The sequence below is a fragment of the Muscardinus avellanarius genome (genome assembly GCF_963383645.1).
Source record: "Muscardinus avellanarius genome assembly, chromosome: 5".
Classification (NCBI taxonomy): Eukaryota; Metazoa; Chordata; class Mammalia; order Rodentia; family Gliridae; genus Muscardinus; species Muscardinus avellanarius.
Genome location: NC_137790.1, coordinates 136,465,501 through 136,489,355, shown reverse-complemented (window position 1 = coordinate 136,489,355; position 23,855 = coordinate 136,465,501). Strand labels below are relative to the sequence as shown.

The 23,855-nt window shown below is 54.1% G+C and overlaps 1 protein-coding gene across 1 annotated transcript in view; it reads right to left on the bottom strand.

The window, feature by feature from the left end:
• Nucleotides 1-2,069: 2,069 nt before the first annotated feature.
• The window catches only part of SLCO2A1 (solute carrier organic anion transporter family member 2A1), a gene marked incomplete at both ends in the record, with an annotated part of 349,518 nt that continues 327,732 nt past the window's right edge, over nt 2,070-23,855 (bottom strand). The window contains 11 exons of the mRNA XM_080696611.1: nt 2,070-2,190; nt 2,737-2,860; nt 5,122-5,186; nt 8,515-8,678; nt 13,160-13,325; nt 15,502-15,691; nt 17,293-17,457; nt 17,605-17,683; nt 18,855-18,991; nt 21,821-21,919; nt 23,451-23,678. Coding sequence (XP_080552737.1) covers nt 2,070-2,190; nt 2,737-2,860; nt 5,122-5,186; nt 8,515-8,678; nt 13,160-13,325; nt 15,502-15,691; nt 17,293-17,457; nt 17,605-17,683; nt 18,855-18,991; nt 21,821-21,919; nt 23,451-23,678 — 1,538 coding nt within the window. The remainder of the gene's footprint in view (nt 2,191-2,736; nt 2,861-5,121; nt 5,187-8,514; nt 8,679-13,159; nt 13,326-15,501; nt 15,692-17,292; nt 17,458-17,604; nt 17,684-18,854; nt 18,992-21,820; nt 21,920-23,450; nt 23,679-23,855) is intronic.

Sequence of the window (23,855 nt, the reverse complement as noted above, 5' to 3'; positions counted from 1 at the left end):
TAGATGTATGCAATGGCACAAATTCATGACCAAGTTACATCAATTATAATGATAATATTATAATTATAATATTTTAATAGAAACATAATAGAAGGAAGCTTTGAGAAGGCCACCACTCTTCCAGAACTTGAAGATTAGCCTGCATTGTTCATGGGGCCAGGCATAGAAGACGCCTTTAGAATTTGGTTCAATTGCAGCAAGGACCAGGGCTGTTTTCAGGGAGGTGTTTTCCAAGTAGAACCACTGCGGAGGCCGAAATTAGCCCCCAACGTTGCATGGGGCCTCCCTTCCTGAGCGAGATCTGTGGAAATAAGGCTGGCTGGTGGCTCTGGAGAGAAGGTGTCTACCACCGTGGCTTCCACGAAGACTTCAGTCTTGCAGCCCTTTGGCCACCAACATGACCTTTTGGGCTTGTCAACAGATGCGGTCTTTCCAAAGGTGGCTTCTGCTGTACTTCTGGAGGGGGTCTTCCAAAGAGTGGCACCCAAGGGTCCCGCATGGTAATGACCAATGTCCAGCTGCTCCAGCGGACACAGTGAGCCAGATCCATCTCCAAAAGGCCCAGGGGCAGAGTCAGGCTGGCGGGCCAGGGATGGTCAGGTCGCACACCGTCTACACTGCCCTGGGAGGAGGCCCAAGTAGAAATGGGGGAAGGTGAGGTACAGTCTGAGGGGAGCTCTCTGGAGAATCAGGCACTAGGAATCCTAGGTACAGAGTCGGTCTCCAGTGGAGAGAACAATTGCTGTGTTGGCGTCTGGCACCTCCCAGCCCGGGCCCACAGAGGGCGCCCACTTCTCTAGAGTTGGTGAGAAGAGACAGAGGAAATGTTGGTACACAGAAGGGTGTGTTTGCAGCTAGGGAAGTCAACCTTGCTGGTCTCTATTCTGTGGTCACAGCCTGATGACCACTTTGCTTTACCGCTTGGTGAAGTGTGTGTGTGTGTGTGTGTGTGTGTGTGTGTGTGTGTGTGTTGCTGGGGATGGCACCCAAGGGTGTTCTACCTCTAAGCTACAACCCCAGCCTTTTTTCTTTTTTTTTTAAACAGGTTTTTGCTAGGTTACTGTGGGCTGGCCTCAAACCTGTGATCCTCCTGTTTCAGCCTCCCAAGTACTGGCGTTACAGGTGTGTGCCACCATGCCCGGCTAACTGGCACCTTCAGTCCTTTACATACAGGCCGACGGCCAGACAGGGAAGTGTGCGTGAAGCCACCTCATCTGCTCCCAGGGAAACACGAAGTGGGTCCTTGAGATGAGGGGTCTCGTCCCCATGGTGAGGGTGACGCTCCGGGCTTCCTAACATTCGCACGGGCCTGTCTCCGATCTCTAACACGCGGCGTTCTTGGTTTGAAATGTAATTTCAGAAAGACAGAGAAGACACGTGTAGGTCCAGAGACACGGAGGCCTGGGGTTCACATGAACAGTATTTGGAGGACCCATTCTCGGTTCTTCTTCCTTCCTACTCTGTGGCCAGAGTGTGGGTAACGGAGATGGGGCTGTACTTCCCAACGTGGCTGCTCCCAACATGGCCGCCGGGCCAGGATGTGGCGATCTAAGGGCCCAGAGAGCCAGGTTCACTGCTCTGCTAAATCCAGATGCAAAGGAAGCCACAGCTGGCTCCCCTGCCCTGGCCCAGCGCTGGCTATTAATAACTCAGCCTCCTCCTCTTCTTCTCTTCTTCCCTGCGGGATGTAGAGTCAGAGGAGAACCAGACTGCTTGGCAAGGAGAGCAGATCCCCCTTCCCGACTCCCTTAGGACACACAGGAGGTACAGTCCCTACGCCCCACGTCCCCACAGGGCCGGAGGGAGGCAGCGGGTGCCCCTTCCAAGGAGCCAGGGAAGACGGGCTCTGTGCTGACACAGCCCGGGTACACGTCAGCCCTCGGGAAGCTTGGGAGAGATGACGAGAGGAGGGGACAGGGAAGGCAAACCGCGACTGGGGGCTTCTTTCTCATTAAAAACAAAAAACCAAAAAGGAAAAGACGGGGTGTTAACGTTAGTAAGTACAGGCAGGGTGGCGGGGGCAGGCCCGGCCTCCGGAGCGGGGCGGCGGCCAGGGTCAGCGGCCAGGGTCAGACGAGGCCTGCCGCCTTCTCCTGCACGTCGTACTCCCGGTTCTTCTTTACCCTCCAGCTGATGAAGAACAGCAGCAGGGTTCCCAGCGCCTTGTAGCCCACCTGCAGGCCCAGGTAGCTGTGGGATGGGAGGAGAGAGGGGCCGGTGAAGAGGGAACCGAGAGACGGAGCGCCATCCCCCCGCCCCGTGGCCCAGAAAATGTGCCCACGACGCTCAGTGGGGATCCCGTACACCCAGGTGGGGACCTAAAAGGATATACTCGCCCCAGGGGGCAGGTGGGGTGTAGACACAGGACTCCAGGGGTCCTCAGCCTCCCAAAAGGTGGCACCGGCACCCTGGCCAGCCCTGGCAGCACAGCCAAAGGAGGAGGCATCTGTGCCTGCCCTGACCTTCTCTGCCAGCCCCAGTCTCTGGCTGATGGCAGCTGGTCTGTGGATGATGGACGGGGGCTCTGTGGCACTGCAGCAGGGCTTGGTTTGCTAGGTAGTCGGGGCCCCCCACCCTGGACCTCTGCCAGGAGCCAGGTGGCCCCTCTCTGGGTACTGGGAGGCTAGCCTGGTATCTTCCATAGCTCCGGGCTGTTGTAACAAGCTGGGCAAATGGCTACTCTTTGCTAAGGCCCAGGCCCGGGCCTCCTGGGTACACGTGCAGGTGGGGCCTCACCTGTCCCGGAGGGCGTCGTTGTCATAGTAGGCACAGGCCCCCCGCTTCCCGGAGCACTTTGTGTTCCACCGGATGCAGGAGTAGTCGATGGTGAGGCCGTAGAGGGCCGGGGATGGCAGCCAGGCTGGCTCAGCGGGAAGAGAGGCGAGAGAGCCCGGGTCACCTGGGGCCAAGGCCCCTGTGCGGTTCATGGGCGTGAACAGCCCGGCCCGGCCCTCGGGGGTCACAGTGACTTGGGAAAGGGTAATGGCTGTCAGTGAAGCTTGAATCTCTCTTTCGCCAGAAGGCTTAGGATTGGAATAAAGGGACCTGGGCCATCCTTCCCGGGAAGAATGAGTCACCGGGGTCACCCCGGTGCCAGCTCAGATGTTCTCACGCCCAAGGTTGGCCCCAAGTGGAGATACGATCTAGAAGGGCATTGATTTCCCAAGTCCTCACCTGGACCCTTCGGGAAGGTGAGCTTGGCAAATTCACAGTTACAGGTGGCCTGCTAGACCAGGTGCCAGTTCAGGGACTAGACTGCTTTTGTTTTTTTGGTGGTAGGGATGGAACCCAGGGGCCTTCTACCTCTGAGCTATACCCCCAGCCTTATTTTATTTTTATTTGGAAACAAGGTCCTGTTGAGTTACTGAGAGCCTCTCTAAGTAGCTCAGGCTGGTCTCAAATCTGTCATTTTCTTGTCTCAGCCTCCTAAGTACTGGGATTACAGGCATGCACCACCATGCCCAGCTTCAGGACTAGTCTCTGAAGCCAGGCTTATAGAGGTTCAAATCCTGTGTTCTGCCATCATTCCATGCTGCCTACTCAATGAGACAAGACCCCTGAAGACCCCCAACACCCATGACTCCCTGCTGCTGAGAGGCTAGACCTAGTCCAGTAAGCACTGGGTCTTTCTGGCTGTTGAGTATTCTGAACGCCCCTTTTTGTGTCATTGGTTCAAATCAGGCAGCTCTGAGCTCCGGATTCTCATTGAGGCTGGCCCATTCCAGACTCAGCACCACAGTGCTGAGAATAGACTCCTCTAGGGCCTGTGAGTTGCTGGGTCCTGAGCAAAGGAAGAGGTGATATGTGCCTCCCCCACGTGCCCCCCGCCATGGGAGCAGAAGCCACCTCACTACTGACCCTGTGTGCTAACTACCCCATCTCCAAGTGAACAGAGGATAGAAACTGGCCGGAGGATTGGCCTCCTATTGACGCTTCCGTAAGTAGACATCAAGCCAGAAATCTTTCCCAACCAGGTACTAATGGGTAATTGTAAACCTGCTGGGGTTTATAAATAGAGAGTCCTTTCATCAGTTTCAGCGTGGAGGGACAAATGGAATCTAGCCAGGCCTGAGCCTTCTAACCATGGTCTTGCATCGAGTTAGGAAAAAAAAAAAACAAAAACAAAAAAACAGCCAGTGCTTGTAGTAGTGGGAAAGAGGGGTCATTTTCAAGGTCACTGAAAGACTTGGAGCCTGTTCCAGCTGCTGGTCGGGCAGCGAGAGATGTAAGATCTTCTCAGCAGAGGCCTCAGTGCAAGTTTTGAGTTATAGATGGTAAGTTACAAATTAATATAAAGAGCTGGGCATGGTGGTGCACGCTTGTAATCCCAGTACTTGGGAGGCTGAGACAGGAGGATCGCAGGTTCCAGGCCAGCAGAGATGACTTAGCAAACCCTCAGCAACTTTAGCAAGACCCTGTTTCAAACTAAAAACTAAAAAACTAAAAAATAAAAAAGGCCGGGGTGTACCTCTGAGGTAGAATGCCCCTAGGTTTAATACCCACACTGAAAAACAAAGTAAATTAAGAACATCCCAGAGTAAACAGTCCAGGAAAGGGCCTGCAAAGTGTCCCCCAACTCTCAGACCGTGCACCCAGGGGGAGCTAGGTGCCTCCTGCTCCCGGGGGCAGGTCCCTCCCTGTGGAGGACCGCTGGTCCTCCGGAGGGCTCTGGGCTGCTCGAGGACGGGCAGGGTTCACAGGCAGAGGACCTCACACAGAAGAAATATTCTCTGAACTGCAGTAAAACGACTGAATTTGGCAAAATTGGAAGAGAGCCAGGGCAGGGCTCGGTTGCCGTCCTTCTGGGGCAGGAATGCAAGAGTTTGTTCTTACAGAAAATTCTTGGAGAAAGACAGATGTAAAAAGGCCTGCTGTTACCTTGCTCCGAGGCATTCTCAGCTGGGTCCACTTTTCACTCTTCTTACATAATTGAGTGTGGAATGAATGCTGCACATGGAATCTTTCCTAACCTCAAGCAATAGGGACACGGTTCATGTAGGATCTGGGCATCTGCTGTTGATTATGCACAGCAGGGCTGAGATAGGGCTTCCCCCAGGCCTGCCCTGCTCCCCAGAGCTCTCGGACGCCCACTGCTCAGGAAGGGGTCTCTTAGACACTCACCCAGAAGACGCATCAGCAAGAACTGTACCCCAATGGCAAAGGACTTTTCTTCTTGGTTCACCACACTGAAAAGGAAAATGGGGAAATTAGCACCTAGAGGATTCGGGGCTGCACCATCCCCTGGGGAGCGGGTGGCCAGCCTTAGACAGGTCCAGACCTGTTCCCACCTGGCCCGATGGGCCACCTGGACGACCGGCTGCAGCCGGGCCAAGCATTCCTATTGGTGAGTCAGTGGCTTCAGAGCATCCTCCTCTGGATCAGAGCATCCCCCGAGCACTCGTGAGAGGTTGCAGGCTCTCGGGCTGTGCAGCAGCTAACAATGCACGGATGGATCCAGAAGAGACAGAGACTCCGGGGGTGGGGGCCTAGTGACCTGTGTTTTCACAAGCCGTCCCAGGAAATCCTGATGTGAGTTCAAGTTTGGGAATCTCTGCACGCTTGCAATCTCAGTATTTGCGAGGCTGAGACCCAAGGATGACAGTTTAGAGGCCAGGCACAGCAACGTAGCGAGATCTTGTTTCAAAATTAAAACTAATAATAAAGAGGGTGGAGCGGGTGAGGTAGAATGCTCCTGGGTTCCATCCTTAATACGAAAACCAAAGAAACAAGGAGAAAACGGAGGAGGAATGGGAGGAGGAAGAGGAAGAGGAGGAAAAGGAGGAGGATGAAGAGGAGGGGGAGGAGACAATGAGAAAAATGACAAAGAGGAGGAGGAGAAGGAGCAGGAGGGAGCAAGAGAGAGTGAGAGAGAGAACGAGAGAGGTCTACTGGACTGTGTGGTTGCCCGGGCTGCCCAGGTAGGCCCACTTCAGGAGGAAGGATGCAGGAGTGGTACCAGAGGGTGGCTGGCAGGGCCTTTGTGGCAGGTCTGAACATCTCCCTGAGCGTCTTATACCAGGAAAAGACAGCCCTGGTGTAATTGAGGCCCCTGGGCTGTCGGCTTCCGTGCACAACTGAAAGTATCCCTCACCCCGGGCCAACTCTGTGGGCACGCGACCTGTGCAGCTGCGCGGGGCTCCACCCTCTGAGAGGCCTGTGCTTGCTCGAAGCATCTGCTGTGGCCGTGTTGAAATTCTTAATAATTTCTGAGCCAAGGGCTTGATGTTTTCACTTGCCCTGGGTCCTGCAAACTCTCTAGCTGGTCCCTCCCTCCTTCAAGGGGGAAATGTGTTTGGCTGAGTTAGGCGGTTCAGACAGCGGGGCTGATGGCGCACGCTGGGGAGTTGGAGCAGAGAGGCTCTCCACACCCCCATCACACGCAAGGTGGGGAGCCAGGAGCGGCCGGCGGAGACACCTGCAGAGCCCCCGGGCTTGGGCCTGGACCTCTGTCCTCGGCCCGTGGGCGCTGTCGGGGCTGAGGACACAGTGCCCAGGGAACTCAAAAGCAACCCCAGGGCTCTACCCACCGCCACACCTCTGCCAGCAAAATAGAAGGGCCTTGTTCCAGACCCCCAGGGATGGCCCAGGCAGGGACATCCATTGGGTGTCTGCAGTTTCCCAGCAACAGCTGGGTCAGGCCTCCTATGAAAAGCGCCTCAGATCCTGACCTGTGGATGCTTCTTTATACCTCCGGAGCCTGCAGCGGCTTGGTCTTTAATGGTGGACTTCATCTTGTCTTCATCTTTGCCCTGGGCAGAGTCCCCGACACCCACAACCCACTTTGGCTTTTGATTGAGCTCCTGGGCCTCTTCTAGTCTCTGCTCTATTTATCTTCAGCAGATCTCCGTCTTTCTCTCCCTCTCTCTTCTCTCCTCTCTTCTCCCCCTCTCTCTCTTCTCTCCCCTCCTCTTTTGTCTCTCTCTCTCCCTCCCTCTGGTCCCCAGCTGACCTTTGCTCCCAGCATGACCTCCCAGGCCCGATGGGGGCTGGGACTAAAGGAAATACTGCTTGGGCACCTCCAAAGCTGCCTGGAAGTCTCATCTTCTGCAGTAAACGACCTCTGCTCTGTCATCTTTCCCGGTGGGATTTGTCTTTAAACCATCATGGGATCCTGGGACTTCCATTCCAGCTTTACTTGCAATCCTGACCAGACTTGGAAAGGAGAGATGTTTCTAGAAAAGCCCATCCTGCAGTTGAAATAATGTTCTGTTCTCTGTGACTTCCCATCCTGGGGTGCAACAGAAGTAGTCAGAGTAATAGTTTATGTTTTGGTACTGGGGATTGAACCCAGAGGTATTTTACCTCCAAACTACACTCCGAGCCCTTTTTGTGTCTTGAAACAGGGTCTCGCTAAGTTGCTGAGACTGGCTTCAAACCTATAGTCCTGTCTCAGCCTCCCAACTCCTGGGGTTCCAGATGTGAGCCGCTCTGTGCAGGAAGTCCTTTTCTGTTTGACCCAGGGGCTTCCCATCTGCCAGCACCCGCAAAGCCATGATCATGACAGGGGCTGGCAGCTTCCAAGTGAACTTGATAGTCAATTTGTGAACAGATCTCAACAAGTGGCTGGTTCAGCTCCTCCCTCCTCTCCTAGCCTTCTGGGGAAAAAAAGCCTGGGGCACCTAGCTCCCGGTTAATAATAATAATAATAATAATAATTATAGTAATAATAGTTATTATTATTATTAGCTCAAGAGTGGCAATTAATAGGTAAAGTGCCATATATTTGCAAAGCAATTGGTCGTAGAATCCTGAGCCTAACACTTAGAGGGTGATTTTGATATCCCCATTTCACAGAGGAGGAAACCGAGGCTCAGCGAGGTCAGGCGACCCCCAAGGACGCTCAGCCAGTGTGTGGCTGAGCAGGGACTTTCCGACCCTGGCACCTACAGTCTAAATCCTGCGCCCTCTCTGCCTTCACAGGGAGGAGGGCCCAGCGAGGCCCGCAAGGGGCGGGTTAGGAGAACCTGGGCGCAGTGTTCCCGGGAGCTCAGCTGAGGGATGCTCCGGTGCCCGGACACTCTCCTCCCTCCCGCCGTGGCCAGCCCGCCTCTTCTGACCTGGGTTCCAGGGCCCGGACCCTAGCGCCCTGGAGTTTCCTCCTGTTCAGCACTTTCCTTGACTCTCAACGCTGCCTCTGCACTTTCCCTCCATTTCCTGCCTTGATGACTTAGAGCATCCAACTGAATTCTCTCCCTTCCTTCCTCCCGTTCTCTCAGGATTTCAGAGTCAGTGGATGCGTAGGCATTTCCTCCACGCGGAGCCAGGAAACCCGGCCGCAGCGGGCTCCGCCAGGGGCCGGCTCTGCCTTTCTGAGCCACAGGGTGCGGCTGGGTGCAGGGCGCAGCTCGGTACAGGGCCGGCACCGCCGCACTAGCCTGGTCTCCCTCTCTTACCAAAAGAACCGGTTGCACGCCGTCTTTCAGAGGACTCAGAGCCAGAGGGGCGGGGAGAGACTGAGGCGCCTGTGAGGTCAGAGGGAGCCGGGGAGCAGAGGCCGCGCCCCGGGCCACTCACCGCAGAACCATCATGTAGAGGGGGTTGTGGGACACGCAGGCGATCAGGGCCACGAAGGAGATGAGGAAGATGGCCGGGAGCAGGAAGTGGGCACAGGGGATGGGGCACGATCCCGTCTTGGCCGACGCGGATCCCCCGGCCACACAGCTGCAGTTCAGATAGACCTTGGAGAGGAAAGAGAGGGTGAGAGCGAATCTACGGTCCTGAGCTCACCAGCATGCGCCGCAAACATCGCCAGCTCTGGACAGAGAGTCTCTATATTGTTTTGTTTGATTTTTGATCCTAGGACTGAGCCCAGACACATTCTACCTCCAAGCTACGCTCCCCAGCCCTGTTGTATTTCTTATTTGGAAACAGAGTCCCACTGGGTTGCTGACAGCCCAAGTTGCCCAGGCTGGCTTCAAACCTGCGATCCTCCTGCCTCGGCCTTCCGAGTCTTGGGATTGCAAGTGTGCACCGCTGTGCCCAGCTGAGTCCCTCTCTTTTTTTTGTTTTGTTTTTGTTTCTAGGACTGGGGATGGAACCCAGGGGCATTCTACCTCCAAGCTATATCCCAGCCCTATTTTTTAGTCTTTTTATTTTATTTTATTTTTATTTTTTGGTGGTACTGGGGTTCCTGGAAACCCTTCTACCTCCGGGCTACACTCCCAGACCTATTTTTTATATTTTTTATTTGGAAACAGGGTCTCTTAAGCCAGCATGGCTGGCTTCAAACCTGCATAATCTTCCTGTCTCCGCCTCCCAAGCGCGGGGATTACAAGTGTGTGCCACCATGCCCGGTCTCTTTTTATTTTTTAAAACAGGGTCTCACTAAATTGCAAAGGGCCTCACTAAGTAGCTGAGGCTGTTTGTGAATCATGATCCTCCGGTCTCAGCCTCCCAAATGCTGTGATTACAAGTGTGTGCCACTATGCGCTGCTCTGAGTCCCTCTGTTTCTAAACCCTCCACCCTCGGGCTCCCCGGGGAAGAAGGTGAGCCTAGACTTGGAGCCTGGAGAGGAGAGCAGGCGAGGGTCTCCAGGTATCCCAGGGGGCACACTACACTAACTGTCCAGGCAAGAGGAATCAGCTTCACCCAGGCCAGCATCCAGCTCAGGCCAGGCTCCTGCGGTGCCTGGGGACACAGGCCCCTCCGCGTGCTGCCTCAGGGCTCTCCTCTGGCCCCGCTACCCCACCTAGCTGTGCGCTCACACAGCTGGTTGTGTTTGCCATTTGTGTGTTCGTTGCACACATATGTGGGGGAACAGTGGGAACCCAATGGAATCCCCCCAGCCCTGAGTCCTTAGGCTTCTGCAAAGCCTTCCTGCTGGAAAGGAAGGACGCCAGAGGAGGCCCCGGCTGGGGCCTGTAAGTGTGTAAGGCTCAACAGTGTCCTGCGAATAGCAGAAGGGGGTTGGGGGAGGGGCGGGAGCTGGGAAAGAGTTCAAGTAAGGCTCAGTCCCCACCTGCAGATGTGACGAGCAGCCCCACTAACGTGTGTGGGGAAGGACAGGGGGAGCCGGGCGGGGTACGGAGGGAAAGACACCGAGCGCTGCGTGCACGAATGCATGTGCTGCGTGGCATCTCCCTAGGATGCATAATGACGATGTACCCATAAAAGTATTGAAAACGCACTGCCCTGCAGCTCACTGGCCTGCGGGTCTTCACCTTCCTCCCCGCGGTGTCTGAGGGCCCCGCTTAGGACCGTGGAGGTGTCCTAGCAGTTAGGGGGCCATGGCTGGAACTAATAAACTAGCATGGTTCATTCTCCCAGAGCCTGATGGATTCCCTAATTTACTGGTTTACCACCTCCTTTTCAGAAAAAAAGGGGGCTCAGTGTTCCCTGGGGACTTCCACAGCCTGTGTAATTTTATTTACCGTTACCAATTATACTCAAGGACCCCCACCCTCGCTGGTCCAGCCTCCCTGGGGTGGGATCTTCAACTTTGGGAATCTATGTAACAGGCCGTGGGAATGATCTCCCCCTACCCCGTTTTCCTTGGCTTCCAGGAAACTCAGGAGTATGCTGTGTACGATACTGCCGTGCTTTTAAAGCATAGGTTTTCTTCCCTTGTCATTTACTATTGTTCCCCCCTGATACCGTGCTAATGGATTTTTATCTTGATGTACTTAAACGCTGTCACTGGCAACTTGCCAAGATTATTTCTGGAAGCGGATGAGTCAGAGGTAAGTAAATAAAGATAAGAAAAACCACAAAAGCCACCGGAGACTCCTCCGACCTTAAGAGGGACTGGGGTGCCCGAGCTCTTCCTCACCCCGCTGTTTGAAAAGCTCAATTTTTTGTGTGGGCATCGGTAGCTGGAGAAGCAGCTTGCCCTGTGCCCTCAGAGAAGGGGGCCAAGGGGGTGCTGGCCCGGCCCACGCTCTCTCAGAGTGCCTTCCTCTCCTCGGGCACCCCTGGGGGAACAGCCCCCCCATCGCTTTTAGGAGAAAGAACATCTAACAACTTCAACAACAGCTGCTCCTCCTCCTCCTCCTCTTCCTCCCCTCCTCTCCTCCTCCTCTCCTCCTCCTCCTCCTTCTCCTCCTTCCCAGGTGCATTCTACCTCTGAATTGTATTCTCAGCCCTATTTTATTTACTTTTTTTTTGTACTGGGGATGGAACCCAGAGAGATTCTACCTCTGGGTTCCATCCCCAGCCCTATTTTTTTATTCTTTATTTTGAAACAGGGTCTCATTAAGTTGCAGAGGGCCTCACTAAGCAGCTGAGGCTGGCCACAAACCTGCAGTCCTCCTGTCTCAGCCTCTCAAGTACTAGGAGATAAATAAGCCACCACGCCCAGCTTATTTATTTACTTTTTAAGCTGAGCGTCTGGCTAAATTGGGGGGGCTGGCCTGGAATCTGCGATCCTCCTGTCTCAGCCTCCCAAGCACTGGGATTACAGGAGTGCGCCACCGTGCCCAGCTAGAACGTCAGACTTCTAAGCCTGGCGTCCCGGCTGCAGCCCTGCCTGCTCCCTGGCCCGGCTGGGTGTCCCACTCTCCCCTTGGTGTTGTCTCCGGTGCCCTCCGCCTCCTCTTCTCTCCTACCACCTGCCCAGTGTGTTCGTGCCAGGGCCTCGCACTTACTGTGCCTTTCCTTTCAAGACTCTCAGGTCTTCATAGGCTTTCTTCTGCTGTGTGGATTCAGTTCTAATGTCACACCCTCAGGGAGGTCTCGGGCACTCTGGCCGTCAAGTTTCTTCCTGACATAGAACCTTCTCGTGCATTTACTGGGTATTTTGCAAACTCCACGCGAGCAGGGATCTGGTCTCACACCTCAGCCCCTGGCGCAGAGCCTTCAGCCCTCTATTTGTTGAATAACTAAACCAAGGACTCCAGTCAGCTTGCTGCTGGCTGGCCCGGGGAGGCTGACGCTCACAGAGGGCCCCATCGAGTGAGCACGGGAAACAGGGGAGCTGGTGGCCGGGAGATGCATGGCCTTGGCCACAGGGACCCAGCCGAGACAGGGCTCTGGCTTCTGGTCCCAGATTCGCCTCTTAAGAGCTACCAGACAGCCTGGCGTGGTGGTGCATGCCTGTAATCCTAGGACTTGGGAGGCTGAGACAGGAAGATCTCAGGTTGGAGGCCAGCCTCAGCAATGTAGTAAGATTCACAGAAACCTAGCAGGACCCTGTCTCAAAAGAAAAAAAAAAAAAAAGAGCTGGGCGTGGTGGTACATGCTTGTAATCCCAGCATTCAGGAGGCTGAGACAGGAGGATTGTAGTTCACGGCCAGCCTCAGCTCCTACTTAGTGAGGCCCTTGCAACTCAGCGAAACCCTGTATCACAATAAAGAATAAAAAATAGGGCAGGGGGTATAGCTCAGAGGTAGAATGCCCCTGGGTTCCATCCTTAGTACCTCATAAATAGATAGATGATAGATAGATAAATAAGGGCTAGAGGTGGAGCTCAGAGGTAGAATGTCCCTGGGTTCAATCCCCAGCACCACAGTTAAAGAGCACCATGGTGCGGCCCACCTGGGAGGGAAAGGGTTAAAGCCCTCCCAGCTCCTATCTCCCTTAGGGGTCCATGTCACAGAAGCCCCTGCTCTCAGTTTATTTTTTATTTTTATTATTATTATTGTGTTTGTGTGTGTGTGTGTGTGTGTGTGTGTGTGTGTGTGGTACTGGGGTGGAACCCAGAGGCTTTCTACCTTTGGGCTATACTCCCAGACCTATTTTTTATACTTTATTTGGAAACAGGGTCTCACTAAGTTGCTGAGGGCCTCACTAAGTAGCTGAGGCTGGCTTCGAACCTGCGCGATCCTCCTGTCTCAGCCTCCCAAGAGCGGGGATTACAAGCGTGCCCACCATGCCCGGCCCCTGCTCTCAGTTTATCTGAGCCCACTGACGTGGCTTTGCAGCAGGGCCGAAACACAGGATCCAGAGGTGCCTGTGAGGCCAGGCCAGGGTGGGGCTCAGAGACCTCTTGGGGGGGCAGGGGCGCCTTGGCTTGTCTCTTCTGGGGTCCTGTGCTCTTTGGACCTGGGCCAGTCCTTGGCTGACTTTGGGCTTCGGTTAACGATCATGATCCCAGGGCAGGAGGAGGGAGAGTGGGTACGCCCCAGGGGAGGCCGGGAGTCCCAGGACACAGGGTCTGTCTGCAAGGGTAGTCGCAGCGCTCCAAAACCCCGGGGGCCCCTCCTGTCCCCCAGCCGCCCTTACCAGCTGCTTGGAGGCTACGGAGCTCATGTTAATGGCGCTGCAGCCCGCGTGGCAGGGGGAGACATACTCAACGCCGTTGTCCCCGCACACCGGGTGGAAGACGGAGTCCGGGCACGAGCAGTCTCTGCGGCAGGCAGGAGGCTGCGGATGTATAGAACTTGATGTGCTGCCAGCAGAGCAGGAAACGAGGAATCAAACAAAGCCGGAATAAAGAAAGAACCCCGCCGGAGCCCGGCGATGTGCCTGTGCGGCTGTTTGTCTTGGGTCTGTGCCACCCCGGCTTATGCCGACCGGAGCCAGCGGTGGATCTGCCACCGTTCAGGGGTCACGGCGCCTCTCCATTTCTTCTGACCCTGGGAACCCAGACTCACCTATTTTACTGATGTAAAAGGTCAGTCGACAAACCCCCTGCCTCAGCAGGCGTCAAAGTAACCGGCCAACCAAGACCCCGGAATGAGAGAAATGGCAGCCACAACAGGAAGTTAGAAGCAATATTGGCTTCCTCTTCTCCTCCTGCGGGACTCAGGCTGCGGGTCGTGGCCAGGACCCCTTGAGGCAGCGGCGGTCTCCTGGACTGCCTGTCTTGTAGACATCTTTCAGATCGCCGCACCATCCCTGGACCAAAGGGCTTTCACTGGCTGATCTTACTGAACATCGCCCCTCAGACTGGCCAGTCGCGATCTTCTTTGGGGAGGGCTGCCATAAGGGCTGATAAACTACAGCCTAGAGCCGGGCATGGTGGTGCACGCTCATAATCCCAGCATTAGGGAGGCTGAGACAGGAGGATCGCGGTTCACGGACAGCTTCAGTCCGTGAGGCCCTCCACAACTCAGTGAGACCCTGTTTCAAAATAAAGAATAAAATAGGGCAGGGGGTGTAGCTCGGAGGTAAAATGCCCCTGGGTTCCATCCCCAGTACCGCAAAAAAAGAAATAACAATATTGATGATAATGAGCATGTCGTCTGTGTCGGGCACAGAGCCGGGGTTTTCAGGCAGGTCATCCCACTAAATCTAGGATGAACTCTTCACTTTTGACGAAGCCTGTAGTTGAGGTGAGTTAAGTCGCTTCCCCCCAACTAGTGAAAAGCCACACAACTAGAACTCAAGCCTGTGTGAGGACGAAATCAGATGTGAACTCTCAGGGAGAGCCACCTAAAGGCTGAGGCTTCTGGCTGCTCTCCATCTGTGGTTAGCCTGCAGAGAAGCAGTACATTCCGGGTTCCGAGTGACCCGCCCTTCCCTCTGGCCATCTCCCCTTTACCAGAGACAAAGGAAGCTTTTATTTATTTTTATTTATTTATTTTTGCGGTACTGGAGATTGAACCCAGGGGCATTCTATCTCCAAGCTACACCCCAGCCCTCCTGTTTATTATTATTATTATTATTATTATTATTACTATTGTTATTATTACTATTATTTTTATTAATTATTTTTGGTGGTACTGGGGGTGGAACCCAGAGAGTTTCTACTCCCAGACCTATCTTATATCTTATTTGGAAAGAGGGTCCCACTAAGTTGCCGAGAGCCTCACTAAGTAGCTGAGGCTGGCTTCAAACATGTGCAATCCTCCGTCTCAGCCTCCCAAGCCTGGGGATTACAAGCGTGCGCCACCACGCCTGGCTTATTCTTTATTTTGAAACAGGGTCTCACTGAGTTGCAGAGGGCCTCACTAAGTAGCTGAGGCTGGCTGCTAACCACAATCCTGTCTCAGCCTCCCGAATGTTGGGGTTACAAGTGTGTCCGGCTCTTATTTTTCTTAAGATTCAAAAACGTCTCCTCTTGTCTTTCTGCCACAGCTCAGTGAGTCTCTGTTATTTTATCTGGCTCGGAGCTGACACTCTTTCCTGGGGCTCAAATTCATCCTGAAACCATGCTAATTAATTTGGGGCTTTTTTTTTTGGGGGTGGTACTGGGAATGGAACCTAGGGGGCATTCTACCTCTGAGCAACACCCCCAGCCCTTTTTTTTATTCTTTATTTTGAAACAGGGTCTCACTGAGTTGCAAAGGGCTTCACTAAGTAGCTGAGGCTGTCCACAAACCGCGATCCTCCTGTCTCAGCCTCCTGAATGCTGGGATTACAAGTGTGTGTCACCACACCCAGCTTAATTTGGGCCATTTCTTAAGGAAAAAAAAAAAAACAAAAAACCAGAAACCAACCCTGATTGCTGGTGGCCCCCACTTTGATCTTGTCTCATAAGGGAGCATCTGTTTAAGACCTGATTTTCCAAGTTGTCACCTGAGAGATCAGCTCAACAGTGACAGGAGGGAGGAGAGGAGGCTGCCGGGAAGGCCAGCGGCTACTACTTCTGGGCCCTGGCTTCAGCCGAGGGTATCCGTTACCTGGGTGGGTAGACCTCGGCCACGGCCGGCGTGGAGCATCCCATGAAGAAGAGGGGCGCGCAGAGGATCATGGAGATGGTAGTGATGGTGGCGGCCACACGGGGGATGGTTTGCAGAGGGAATGCAAAGCGCTTCATGAGGATTCCTCCAAAGAGCATGCCCAGGGCCGCCGCGGGCAGGTTCACGGCGCCTGCGGGAGGAGAGCCAGCTGGTCTGTGCGCCCAGGAGGGGAGCGTGGCTTCACCACTGAACATGGATAGGTTCCATTCCAACAGTAATTGCTGACATCGATTGTTATGGTTTAAATGGTGCCGTGGGATCTTTTTCTTATTCAACTAAAGTTTGTTGAATAAGAAAAATTAAAATTAATATGCAGCTTGGTGCAGCTTGGATGAGTCTTCATTACAAAACCAGTAGGAAATAAAAAGAGAAGGGAAGGGAAAAGCAGTATGCTGGCATGCACGCTGGAGAGCCCGAAAACGGAGCTCTGACCCTGTCTCCATCCCTGGCCTTGTAATAGATTTTGTATTGGTATCTTCTTATCAGCGTTACCAAGGTGACGGGCTAGCAACCTATTCCTTAGGCAGGGCGGGTGGAGCCTCTGTCTCCAGACAGTGCGCTTACTAAGAGCAGGGGTCAAGGATCTGCCTTTCCTTTGCCTCTATTGTACTGGGCAGTATTAGTTGCCCATCAGCTGTGGGTGCTTCAAAGCAGCGCACAGAGTTTGCCTTTCCTCTACCCAGGCCAGGTCACAGAGGAGAGGAGGTAAACAGAGGCACTGATCGCCTCTATAGAGTTTTAGGGCTAAAGGCTCAATTGACTCTGAGGCTTTTACTACAGGTTAATCATTAGAATGAAGGGCAAAGCGGGAAGGGAGCTCTGCATTGGACAGCTGCTGCGTCTCCCCGCCTGGGCGCCTGCGCAGCACCCAGGCCCTGACGACTTTTTACATCTTAGAAATTAATACCAAAGCAATTCTCCAATACCGGCACAAATTAAACACTTACTGTCTGCCAGGCGCATCTAGAGAGGCTCCCCCACTAGAGAACTGCCCTGGAACTAGGCAGAAGAGAAAGGATAGCCCTCGTGCAGCTCAAGGGCTCTGGGTTAAATGTGCATATACTAAGCACCTTCCCTCACCTGAACCCTGAAGATCCCTGAGCTACCATGAAGTCATGTCTCTCCGAGGACCACACAGGGGGCCAGGGGGTGCAGGGAGTCCCCCTCAAACCTCACGCCACATGGTCCAGATCACCTGTGGGCAGGGCTCCGTAATTCACCTGGGCACCTGGTGAGGCCACATCAGCCACGACGATGCTGACGTGGGGCTCTACCTCGGTGGGTTCTGGTCATACTGGGCTGGGTGGGGCCGAGCCTGCGCACCGGGCAAAGCTCCCTGGGGCAGCCTCTCAGGGGTCAAGAACCACGGAGCTACGTTTTCTCTTACAGGAGCAAACATATCGCAGGTTCCGGAGAAGAAGAGAAAAACCCTAGAGGCACGCTGTCCACCCTCCGCCTCTCCTCTGCCGCCTGGTGACGTCAGGTGACAGCCGGTCAGCCCTCCAGCCCCTCGACAGGGAGGAAGGCCGCCCCCAGCCTCCACCCACTCCTGAAGGAACTGACAGGAGCCCCAGAAACCTGCCAAGAACATTCTAGATTGCCAGCCAGGAAAAAGGTCCTTAACATTCTTTCTCCGGGGCAAGTCCTGCTGTCTCCTGTCTGTGTCCGGTCTGGCCTGGGGCCGAGAGAAGGCCGCGGTGCCCAGGCCCTCCCCGGGGCCCCGGGACCCACCGATAAGGAAGTTGGCATAGGCAGCGGAGGCGCCATACTGCTTCTCCAGGAACTTGTTGAGGAAGGTGGAGAGGCCGGCGATGACCGAGGAGAAGGTACACTGGGCCAGGACCACCAGCATGAAGAGGGGGTTCATCAGGAGCCTCATGAAGATTCGGGGGAACCCTGCATGCACACACATTACGGTCAGGAGCCGAGCTGCCTCCCTCCAGGTACCAAGATGCGCAGGGCCCCGTCTCGGGGCACACAGCCCCGGGGACCCCTACTCCACACGCTCACGGGGAAAACCAGGCAGCAGGGTGGGTAATTTACGTTTAATGAAATCCGTCAGGGAGCTCCTGGGCTTGGTCTCTTCCATCTTCTGCGCCTCGTCCGCCATGGCAGGAGGCTGCTGGGGGCAGCAAAAGGGGTGAGTGTCAGTTAGTGGTCCTGCCCTGCGCCCGCCGCGCTCCAGGCATGATGGTTCAGGGCTGGTTTGTGAAGATGCGCTCTTGAAACAAACAGTGCCTGTGCTTCTTGTTTTTGTTTTTTGTGGGTTTTTTTGTCTTGTTTTGACTGTCCTTGGCTCCAGATCCTCTGTCTTCCCTGGTCAATGATCCCTATTCAACTTGGTTAAAAGGACCATACATATTTTATGTTCGGGGGGAGGAAACTAAGGATTGAACCCAGGGGCATTCTACCTCTCAGCTATACATACCCAGTTTGTTTATTATTATTATTATTATTATTATTATTATTATTATTATTATTTTGAAACAAGGTCTAAGTTGCCAAGGGTCTCGCTAAGTTGCTGAGGTGGGCCTCAAACCTGCCATGCTCTTGTCTCAGCCTCCCAAGTACTGGGATTACAGGCATGCACCACCCTGCCCAGCTTTGATCATTTGTTGTTTGTTTGTTTGTTTGTTTGTTTGTTTTGCGGTACTAGGGATGGAACCCGGGAACATTCTACCTCCGAACTACACTCCACACTATTTTTTTTTGTGTGTGTGGGTCTGGTGATGGAAGCCAGGGGCATTTGACCTCTGAGCTACACCCCCTGCCTTATTATTTTTTCTTTATTTTGAAACAGGGTCTCACTAAGCTGCAGAGGACCTCACTAAGTACCTGAAGCTGTCCGCGAACCACAATTCTCTGGTCTCAGCCTCCTGAATGCTGGGATTACAAGCGCGCTCCACCATGCCTGGCTTCCAGCCTATTTTTTATTCTTTATTTTGAAACAGGGTCTCACTGAGTTGCACAGGGCCTCACTAAGTGGCTGAGGCTGGCCTCTAACCGCAATCCTCCTGTCTCAGCCCCCCAAACGCTGGGATGACAAGCGTGCGCCAGCACACCCGGCTCCCCCCTGCTCTTTTCAGTGCTAATGTGGTGACGGACCATTCAGCAGATACCACCTTTTGGACATTCACCAGCTCCTTCACCTCTCAAAGCCTCTGAGAAGTTCTGCGTGGTGAAACGTGTTACGCTGTCACCCAGTCGGCCGCAGTGGCTCCGCTCTGCTTTATTCACCCCGCTTCCCTTTCTTAAGCTCCTCTAGCTCGAGTCACGGGCGCTCAGAACCTTACCTCCCCTCCTCTGTGCATAGTTCTAGGGAAGAAGAAAAAGGGCAAAGAGGTGAGGACCAAGAAGCCCGAAGAGATGAGCAGGCCCAGCCACCAGGCTCCGATCCATCGAGGGTCACCCGGGCTCAAGTTAACTGCAGCTGGGGAGAAACCAGAGGGTGCAAGTGTTTGGTGAATGAACGCATGACTTCACCTCACTGGGAAGACCAACTAAGACAAGGCAAGCCATCGGTTAGAACGTTGGCTGGGATACCTTTCCAAGACATCCTAGTCTTCTTAAAGAACCGTGGCCACTGTACCTGAGCATTAGAAAATCCCCAGGCCCCAGGGAGTGGTACCTTCCCCCCACCTGCTTTTATTAAGACAATCAGCAGAATAAGAGTGTAGGAAACCCACTCTCTAGAGGGAGTGCCGCAGTCCAGACCCGCCCATCTGTTTTCCCACCAAGTTTTCAGAGTAAGCCTATGAGGTAGGAGTTCCTTCTCTCTACCTCTAGCCAACCAGGAAACTGAAGGTCTAAGAGGTTAAGTCCCTCATCCAAGATAACGACCATTCAGTGCCATTTTGTTGGTCAGTTTCAAACTTGTCTCTTCCCGGGGCCCAAACCTGCACCAACCTTAAGCACTGAAATCTTCAACAACTCAACTTTCTCGATCGCTAAGAAATGTGGCCCCCTAGTCCTCAGGAGCCTGAGGAAGCCGCCATCAACAGCGTGGGCCGCCTGGCCTCTCAGGCAGACACTTTCCTCCTGGCAACTCTCTGCAAGTCTGCCTTTGTGTTTCTTTGCATCAACTAATTGTGATGGGCACAGAGGGAAGGGACAGTGGCAGAAGGAGACAGTCACACCGCCGCAGGTGTCCTTGGACGCTCTCCTGGTGGACCGGGGACTCTACTGCTGGTCTCTTTGTGCAGCTGAGGATCAGAAACCAACTCCGGAAGTCCCGGATGGCTCGGGCCCGAGGCCACTTTCATTTGCTGTGGAGGCTGATGACAGTCTGATGGCCCTCAGGGATGGGGATCTCGGCTCCGGCAGCACCGTTCGTTAGCATGGTCACCTGCCTCACTCTTTGTGAGATGAGTGGGCCCTGCCCTGTGTGGGGTTCTCTTCCCAAGGGCCCAGCCCAGCCCTGCCTCCCGGCACAGCTTCCGGCCGTGGGAACTTCAGAGACCATGCCCACCCGCCATATACTTTCCAACTTCTTGGCTGTGTTCTGAAGCCCTCCCCGACTACCTCAGGCAGGCGCCTTCTCTCCCGCCTTTGAACTTAGAAAGCACTTTGTCCCTCTGCCACGCTGCCGCCCTTCCCCGTTGTGTGGGAGGCTGGGTGGGTGGGACACATCCACAGGGCCAGAAGCCCTTGGCTCCTCAGACTGGGCTGGTCGCTGAATGGCGAACCCAGCACTCACGCCATGTCTATCAACTCCCGTTTCTTTATTTTTCATGGTACCGGGGATTAAACCCAAGGGCATTCTCCAGCTCCAGCCCTTTTTATTTTGAAACAGAGTCTTGCTTAAATTACCAAAGCTAGTCTCAAACCTGCGATCCTCCTCTCTCTTGCCTCCAAATACTAAGGATTATAGGCATGCACCGCCATACCCGGCTTAAGGACTCTGTTTTCTAGGACACCCAGTGACTTAGTCCATGCCATTCTGGGAAGCTCGTGAGCCCACACCTGTTAACCTCTTCATGTATATCAGACTTGCTGTAGTCTGTACAACAACCCTATTTTACTATCATGGCTCCATTTCCCAGATGAGGGAACTGAGGACAAAGCCAGGCTCACTCACGTGGAACCAGGCTGCGAGCCCACAGCCAAACGCCACGCCACACTTCCCTAGATACGGGTCATAATTCTCGGGACTATCTCAGCATGCTAGTCTCTAGTTCCATCCATTGTCCTGCAAATGGCATGCTTCTGTTCCTCTTTGCGGCTGAGGGGCGTTCCATCGTGTGCTTAATCCACGTTTCTCCATCCATCGTCTCCTGGTTGCACGATTTGGCTGTTGTGAACTGTGCCGCTGTGAGCATGCGCTATTACTCTTGTAGTCTAACTTGAATTCTTTTAGAAGGACAGAGAGGAGTGGGATAGCTTGATCATATGGTGGGTGGTTCCTTCCCTAATCTTTTTTTTTTTGGTGTGGGAGGGGGTACTGGGATTGAAATCAGAGGCATTCTACCTCCAAGTTATACCCCCAGCCCTACTTTATTTCTTATTTGGAAACAGGTTCTCACCAAGTTGTGGAAAGCCTCACTAAGTAGCTGAGGATGGCTTTGAACCTGAGATCCCCTTTTTCCAACCTCTCAATACTGGGATTATAAGTGTGTGTGCCACCATGCTCGGATCCATTCCTAGTCTTTTTTTTTCCGGGTCTGGGGATGGAACCCAGGGGCATTTGACCTCCCAGCTACACCCCCTGTCCTATTTTTTATTATTTATTTTGAAACCGGGTCTCACTGAGTTGCAAAGGGCCTCAGTAAGTATCTGAGGCTGGCCGTGAACCACGATCCTCCAGGTCTCAGCCTCCCAAATGCTGGGATTACAAGCGTGCGCCCCCACGCCCAGCTCCTTCCTAGTCTTTTGAGGAACCTCCATACTGATCCCCCCCACCCCCCCGCCCAGAAGAGCTCTCATTAAGTCTTTGGTTTTTAAACAGTCAGCAACATCTTATAATTAAAGAACCAGAGGGGTATTTTTTATGTCACCACCAGGCTGAGCAGCTGCAGGCTGAGCATCTGGGACCCTGCCCTGGGTCTCAAGGGTCCCCACTGCCAACTTCTTGATAGCAGCTGGTTCCCTGTGAGGGGAGCCCCAGAAGGGCTGCTCCTATCCATTGAGGAACTGCAGGAGTGAGCGACACAGCCAAGGGCACTGGAGTTGAAGCCCCATCTCTGCATCTCTGTTCTGATTGGATGGGAGGCGGGCAGGGATGCTCCAGGGAGCCGGTGATGGTACCCACATGCACACTCACCTGTGTCGACCCTGCCGTAGTCCACAAAGATCTGCAACATGACAGAGCCCAGCAAGTACCCAAACGCCGGTCCAAATACAGCAATGGCAAACAGGATGGCTGGAAGTAGAACAGGGGAGAGGAGGCTGCAGAGGGCAGAGAGGGCTGGCAGCCCCGTGCGCCCAAGAGGAGGGGATACCGAGGTGCCACCCATGTGTCCCCTGCCCTAACACCTACGGGGAGGTGTGATCAGAGCCACTAAGGCGCCAAGACATGCCGAACCAAGTGGGTTTCTCCTCTGGTTGACTGCCAGAGAGACTGCGACCAGGAAATAAAAATGCTAAGGATTCCTTAGCATTTTACTTTTTGGTTTCTCTTTTTGATACCGAGAATTGAACCCAGGGGTGTTCAACCTCCAAGCTACGCCCCAGCCCTTTTAGTTTTTATTTTGATATAGGGTCTTACTAAGTCACAGAGAGTCTTGCTAAGTTACTGAGGCTGGCTGTGAACCTGCGATCTTCCTGTCTCAGCCTCTCAAGTACTGGGATTATAGGCTTGCCCCACCACACAGCATTTTATTTTATTTTATTTTATTTTATTTTATTTTATTTTATTTTATTGGTGGAACTGAGGACTGAACCCAGGGGCATTCTACCTCCGAGTTATACCCCCATTTTTTTTTCCCCGTGGTACTGGGGATTGAACCCAGGGGCATTCTACCTCTGAGCTACACCCTCAGCCCTGTTTTTATTTATTTATTTATTTATTTATTCTTTATTTTGAAACAGAGTCTAAGTTGCTGAAAACCTCACTAAGTAGCTGAAGCTAGCCACAAACCTGCGGTCCTCCTGTCTCAGCCTCTCAAGTACTGGGATTACAAGTATATGCCACCACGCCCAGCTCTCCTCAGCCCTATTTTTTATCCTTAATTTTGAAAGAGGGTCTCACTAAGTTGTAGAGGCCCTCACTTAAGTAGCTGAGGCTGGCCTTGAGCCTGTGATCCTCCTGTGTCAACCTCCCAAGTACTGGGATTACAAGCGAGCTCCACCATGCCCGGTTCACCCCAGCATTTTAAAATTGTCAACCGGGATGGGGTGTGTTGATGGATGACGCCATCTGTGGGTATGATGCTGGAGGCCCTGGTGGGAGCCTGCGGGTCACAGAACCCGCGCTGTGGTCTGTCTGGTCTGGGGTGTGGTTCCCCCCAGGAAGCTCTCTGTGGTTTGTTCTAAGTGGAGGCGCTGGGAATTCAGATAGTCATCTGCTATCTGCTTTGCATGAGCTTCATGGAGGCTCACCTGCCCCCAAGCAGACAGCTCAGCCCAAACTTATGAGCCCTGGGCTGCACCTGAGCAGAAGGAGTAGCTGCCCCCAGCGCCAGCTCGGGGCTGAGCGGCTACGTGCACCGTCTCCTGCAATCCCACGGACAGCTCAGCTGTCTAGCAGGTCAATCGCCCGGGACCCTGGAGTCGGCCCCTTGCTCTGGGCTGTATAGATGAGAGATAACAGGGTGCACAGTCACACCAGCTCTATCTGACTGCCAGGGCCCTGCGCTCATTGGCTGAGCTGTGGACAAAGAGGGTGAGACCGCATGGGGCCCTGGGGCCTCAGAAAGCGCCACCTCAGTACCCACCCACAGCCAGTGACTCACAGATATACAGCGGCGAGTTGCTGGGCTCCGCAAAGTCGTCCACGTAGGAGATGCCAAACGGCTGGATGGGCACGGTCCCGATGCCGGCCAGCAGCTGGGCCATCACCATGAGGCCCCACATGCTGCTGGTCTCCTTCCTGGCATCCTGGGTGGCACTGTGGCACTTGCTTGGGGAAGGGTCCTGCCGATGCTTCTGGCAGAGGTCGGCCTGGAAGTGGCTGCTGTTCCCTGCAAGGAGAGGGCCGCTGGGTCACCACTGGGACCACTTGGTCAGCTCTGGGCTCCGGGTCCCACCAGCCGGCCTCCGGTCCTGGCCTCTCCCCCATGCCAGGGCTGGAGGCTGGGCTGGAAGACTGGACACAGGCCCCAAGGCTCAGGCCTTCTGCTTGGGTGGCAGGAGGGACT